Source organism: Coturnix japonica, chromosome 2 (genome assembly GCF_001577835.2).
Source record: "Coturnix japonica isolate 7356 chromosome 2, Coturnix japonica 2.1, whole genome shotgun sequence".
NCBI lineage: Eukaryota > Metazoa > Chordata > Aves > Galliformes > Phasianidae > Coturnix > Coturnix japonica.
In genome coordinates, this window is record NC_029517.1 from 85,022,208 (window position 1) to 85,028,596 (window position 6,389).

The window sequence follows — 6,389 nt, forward strand, 5'->3', positions numbered from 1 at the left end:
CATGCATCATTTTCTGAAACTAGAAGCCCTTCCTCTTGTGCAATAAGGTCTTTCAAGCTATTCTTTAATAGGAAGCTCCCTAATAACAGATGGCTTCTCCAGATCCCTTATGATGACTCAAACTCATTTTTGAGAAAGAGACACAAATGAGAGTTTAAACTGGTTGTTTTAAAATGTAATTTTAGCATTATTAGCACAATGGTTTCTCAAGCTTCAAACAATGAGTCGAATTTGTAGCTAGTATGTTAACATTAGTCATCCTATTGGAACATTGTAATATTAATCTGAGAGGATTTTTTAATAAGCTTACAGTTGTGTGGCTAAAGTGACTGCTTTGACCTTCTTAAGAAAACTGACTCAGTTCAGACATTAGTAAATAAATATGCAAAATAATAAGTAATGAGGTGAATTTGTATGTTTAATGGAAGTGTTTTTGACTTTGAATCTGTGTTCCAACAGTCAGTATTCAAGAGTTCACCACTTCTGGGATGCTTTCTCTTTGGGTTGCCCCTGGGTGTCATCAGCATAATGTGTTATGGAATCTGCACAGCTGATACAGATGGAGGTGTAGATGAACACGAGGCAGTTAAAAAGGAAAACAGCGATCGGGAGCTCACAGATGATGGCAGTGAGGAAGATCAAGAGGAGGAAAAGAATGGAAAATATACAGAACTTTCAGATGGAGAGCTTAAGCACAAAGACCTATTGGAAAAGAAAAAAGACTAATGTGTTGAACTAAAAATCTCTAGAATTTCCAAATAGACTTATTTATTGATGATCTTCATGAAAGAGGACCTATATGTGTCTGCGTTATGGTAGTTTTGACTTGCATGTGTTCAAATTTTCTCAGATAATGACAGGAAAAAGAACTGCAATAGGGATGTTCTCTCAGTTGTCTTTAATGATTTTCAAAGGAATACGAAGGAACTTGCAGGTACTTTTGGGGAGGTTTTTTATTGTTCGTTTCTAGAACAATGAGATAATGTTACTTGACCTTAGTATACCTGATGAACTGATAATAGTACAGCCCAGCCAAACACTCAAAATTAAGGCTGTATATTAAGAAAATTTAAGAAATCTGTAATGTCTTTCAGAACCCTGATAGTTAAAGACAAGTTACGGTTTTTCCAGGAACTCACATATTCTATTGTTGCACATTATTTTAGAAAAAGTAATTTTTTGTTATCAAGTTAAATGTAAATTGTTATAAACCAGAGGACTGTTTTATTATGTACTAATGTAATTACTGGCAGTCAGGAACATCTCTGTGATATACAACTTGTTAGCAGCTAAAAATTATCGGCGAACTACATTTTAAAACTTCTTAAACAAGGTTACACGTTAAATCATTTTATGCTTACATAAACTTTTATCACAAATGATCATTTGTATTAAAAGTTTTCTGAAACTACAGTACAACTTGATAAGGGATGACAAGCACTCTTGACTGTTTTGCCAGAATCCCACATGACGAGCTTTTTGACAGATGTGAATATGTTTACAGTGTTTAATTTAGATTGCTATAAGCCTTTGAGATGGTTGGTGTTGATACTGATATTTGAGACTGTTACCTAGAGAGTTAATGGAGCATAATATTAACTTTCATACAGATTGATCGGTATAATGCATTTTTAATATCTATTTAGTCATAAAAGTCACTTTTAGTATGATCCTTTGAAAATGACTAGTTTGTGTCCAGGGTTAAAATCTCCAAGGCCTTTGACACTGATGCTATGAAGAGTACCATACAAACAGAACTTCCGTTGTTCCTCATCTTGGTATTCGCGCTGTTTGTTTTTATTCCTCTTTTAAAATAATATTACTGTATAATACAGATGAAGTCCTCTGTATAAGGCAGCTACATCACATGAAAAATTACTATGCTGTAACTCTAACACATTTTAAATTAGGACATTGGTAAACGTAAGTAATCAAGTTCTGAGTTGAAGCAAACAACAACATAAAATGTAACTAAGAAAAATGAATTGCATCCTTTTTCGTTGTAGGAAGGAAATTTGTTCTTTAGTTTAAGTAGGTTGGTATTATTTGGCTTCATGTTGTGGGGCAGGGTACAATATATAGATGACTGTTATCGTTATAAACATGGTCTAAATTTAGGAAATATTTTTCAGAAAAAAAAGTGATTTTTAGGCAACCCCTTTTTCTTTCAGAACAAGAAGAAAAGATGAGTTCTTATAGTTTTGAATAGCAGGTGTCAGAGAAGCTTTTTTTGGTTCTTGTTTTCTCCTTTTTACTTCTGTGAATCGTGTTTTTCCTTTTTTTCCCATTATATCTGCATTATATTTGAGCTGGTTGTAAATAGTAGGTTGATTTTTCCTTGCTTTTTTAATGTTTGTGTTTTTTTCATTATGCAGGATACTTTGAGGTATGTTTTTAGCATATACGTGAAGAGTGAGATGCTTAAAAACTTATTTAGAGTCATTTTTAATATGATCTAGAGCCGTTGAATTGCATTTTAAACCAATAATCGCCCAAGGACAAAGCTGTAAGTTCCTTTGGAATTCAACATGTCAGTGGTAATAATCAAGACATAGGACTATTAATATAGTAACATGTTTTCTTGATTTGTCTGTTGTTATGAGATTTCAAATACAAATCAATTACATATTTAATTTTGGCTTAGGCTGGAGACATGCAACTTTTGACAAAAGATGGATGTGATCAGTGGAAGGCCGCCCTTCATTCTGTAGTATGTAATTAAGAAATCAGCCAAAAAAAACTGACCAACAAAAGTAAAAAGAATCCCCATGAATTTTGCTGCATTACAAAGAACTGCTTTATTTGTGACTTTTTGTTTTTGTGGTTATTTTTTATGTTTGTAATCAAAATATTAGCCCAATATCTTGCTGAGAAATCTTCTGTGATACAAAGCTGAAAATGATAAATGCTGTGTAAGAAACACATTACACTGGGTTCTGATACAACTGTAACATTCAGCTGCTGAAGAAGAAAATGTACCTCAGTCACTTCTGAACTGTAATATCAATCTGATGTGTACTGAGCTATTGAAAATCAAGCTTGAAATATACTGCTGTTTTCACCAAGTCCTTGTCTCAGCTATGTTCAACAAGGCACAGGGAAAAGAAGAGCATATGAATCACAAACTGAGTATAAGAAGTGATATGCAATTACGGGAACTTACTGCAGTCATGCAAATAATTTAGAGTGTTGTCTGAGGAGAATCTGTCACTTTATTCTTTTCTCAAATCTCTCGAGGTTTCCTAAACTTTACTGTCATAACCTCTTTTGAATTCATGAAATAATGCTGCTTATTGAATTCAAGTGTAAGCCTTTTGTTTTTCTATAATAAAAACACATAAAAGCACTTGTCTGCTTTGTTTAATTTATGGTGTGTTGAGGTGCTGCGTGTTCTGTAGGAGGCAGCATTTCGTGCAACTTGTAAGCATGCATTAAGCCTGAGTAGCTCAGTTCAGAGCTGCAGGTGGCAGCTTTTGAAAAAGCTGACACCTCTTCAGTATATTGAAACAGTTCTCCAGTTTTTGGAGTGAGTGGTTTCTTTATACTGAATGCTCACTGAGTAAAACAAATACATCTCTTAGAAAAGGAATTTTAAATACTAACACATGCCATTAGCATACTTGCAGGTTTCTGCAGCAGTGACTGTAGCAAAGGGAACTTGAGGTGAACTGTTGCATAATACTTTTCTTTCTGAAAGAATTTTCAGTAGTGTTGACATTTGGCCATGTGCACTGTCTTACAGCTTCGGTGTTTGAACTGTCTTAACAAGAACTTTCCACAGTGTGGTGCTCTGTGCTTAAAGGATGGCATGGTTATGTTTTGATTGATCCAGCGTGTCAAAGGTGGCACAGAAGTGCTTCATTCTCATGAAATGCTTAAGGAAAAGGTTTAGCTTGCTCTGGTTTTGTCCAGAATTAATTTACCCATTTCTGTTTTGTCAGCGTGTTTGTAGAAGAGCTGTTTGGAGGGGTGGAAGGGCTCAGAGTTCTAGTGGAAATCAAAAGCTCATTGAAAAGGGTGCAGAACCAGAATGTGCTTCCCTAAAGCTTTCTTAATATACAGCAAGACTACAGACATTTCAGGTTGTATTATGCTGAGTGTCAGTGGTTCTGGTTCTCAGATCTTTTCAGGAAATGCAGCAGCTTTCTGCTTTTTTGTTGTCTTCTTGGAATACACTGAATCACGTTGAAACTGCTGTGTGTTGTATTGATATAACCGGCGGAGACAGTTTTGACAGTCCTGTGTTGAATGCTTTGTTGAACTCTTAAATTGAAAGGTTTCTGTAGTCTGCCTAGGCAGCGTAAGTATTCCCAAAACAATTATCTTTCTCTGGTTTCTGAAATTGTAACCATTTTAAAGGATTACTCATACTAACCTGTATTTTGATTCTCTGACATAGAGCACCATTTAGCAGCTGATGTGAAAGGTCCTGTTTCTAGCAGACTTCATTCTGCTCATAAGTCAAGGAGCATAGAAGTGTTTGCAGCTGAAGAATAAATAAAGCTATTTTAAACAGAGCATTTTTGAATGGAGGATTGTGTCTCTTAACAACAAAACCTAAAACATTTTCAAGATCCTTTGAAGAGGAACAAGTAAACCCTAAGGGTTATTATACAGGAATAATGTTTTCTGTCTGGGTTTATGTATAAGTTTGCATTGAAGAAGAGAGAATATGAGTCCACAGAATGAGTGTGCAACTTGTCGGCAAATTTTACTGACATTCAGTGTTCCTTTCTGAGTGTGCAGTGATTTCACTGCATCAGTTCTGGTACTCAGCTGCCTTTATTGCTAGTTGACATAATCTTTGGCTGGATTAGTGATTGTCCTGACCAAACCAGTGGGTGGTTTTATACTGCATTAAGAGGTTGAACATTTGAGGGCTGACTATGAGGTGGATAAAAAAGCATGGACAGGAGAAGTGGGAATGGAGCAGGATCCACTTATATCCATAATTTATGTTTTGATATAGCTGAGCTGCATTCAACGTATATTGTCTGCATAGCTAATCAACATTTAAGTCATTTCAAAAGAAATCTTAAATCTCTGCTTACTTTTCATAGTTACATTTTCATTCGGTTTTTTACCTACAAAGTAAAAAACTTTTGACTGGGCAAATTTCCCTGGCACAGTGGGTAGCATTACAATCCAGTCACCATTATTTGGGAATGTTTGTGCTGTTTGTCCACAGAAGCATGCACTGCAAGTCATTCACAATAATATATAGTTTTGTGTTCTTTGTTTGAGATAAAAAACAGCTCCTCTGTTCTGTGTTAAGTTGCTACACCTCTAATTTAAAGGAACGGTGAATTAGAGTATAATTAAATATTGGCAATGTTGGCGACTTGTAGTCTAAATGCTTTCAGGAATTAGGGACTTAATCAATAATGTGAGATTTGCATTTTCACCTTCAAAGCTTGCTGCAATTTCATTCTTGTTACTTCCACAGTTGATGTTGACTTCTAATCCAAAGCAGACAATGCACTGTTGACAGACTGAAGACTTAAGTGATTCGGCATTTAAATAAATAAAGAACCTGTGGGAGTGGCTTAAAACCTGAGGGTAAAGAAAGGAATCTGACTTCAGCATCAGTGTTTCTGAACTACTACAGAAGTCATTTTTTTTCTTTTACCACTGAATGGTTGTTCATGATGAACAGCAACTTTTAGGTAAAATAATACTAAAAGACTCTAACAGAACCTGAATATCCTGACATTATGCTGTACATTAAAAATAAATGAAGTTGAAACGTAGACTGTTCTGGTTGGTCACTGGCTAATTTTATTTTCTCTTTGCTTTGGTAAAATTACTTTTTTGATCTTTCACTTCCCTATCAAGGCAATTGAGCTCCATAAAGCCTCTTTCAGGCCTCACTGAACTTGTCATATATTAATATGATGATGTCTTCAGTTCTATGTTAAAAGTAATCAGATGATATTTTATAAAGGCAAACTCTAATGAATAAATACATTATATCATTTAGGATCTATCAAAATGTCAGAGTATTTTCATAAGGTATTTGTTGAGATTGTTTTTGTCACCAAACATGTAAATCTTTAACTTCAATCAGGGTACATTTTCTGTCTCAAAATAGATTAGTTAGGAGGAAGTACAGAAAATGCAGTGGTCCTAAAGTAGAGTGCATCTCAGGAAGGTAAAGACTTGTAGGTATTCTTTACAGAAGCTTATTTTCTAGAAAGAGACTTTCCATTTGGGGTAAGAGATCTCCTTTTATGTAAGGTAGCTTTAGCTTTCTTATTTGTAATTGCTGTGAGATTTACATCATGGGGTATTCCCTGCTTATTTAGAAGTTGGCAGAAATATGCATTGGTCCAGACAAGTCCTTGGCAATTCATTAGTTGCACCTGAGCTAGTGAAAAGAGCCTAATTGC

The 6,389-nt window shown here is 35.0% G+C and overlaps 1 protein-coding gene across 2 annotated transcripts in view; it reads left to right on the forward strand.

Annotated features, from left to right (window-relative positions):
• TMX3 (thioredoxin related transmembrane protein 3) overlaps positions 1–3,346 on the forward strand; it is a 27,013-nt gene extending 23,667 nt beyond the window's left edge. Inside the window, exon 16 of one of the 2 annotated variants that reach the window (XM_015855161.2) lies at positions 460–3,065. In XM_015855161.2, the coding sequence (XP_015710647.2) occupies positions 460–726 (267 nt within the window). In that variant the 3' untranslated portion in view covers positions 727–3,065. Of the gene's footprint in view, positions 1–459 lie in introns of both variants that reach the window. The other variant, XM_015855160.1, reaches the window with a different exon arrangement.
• The last annotated feature ends 3,043 nt before the right edge of the window (positions 3,347–6,389 follow it).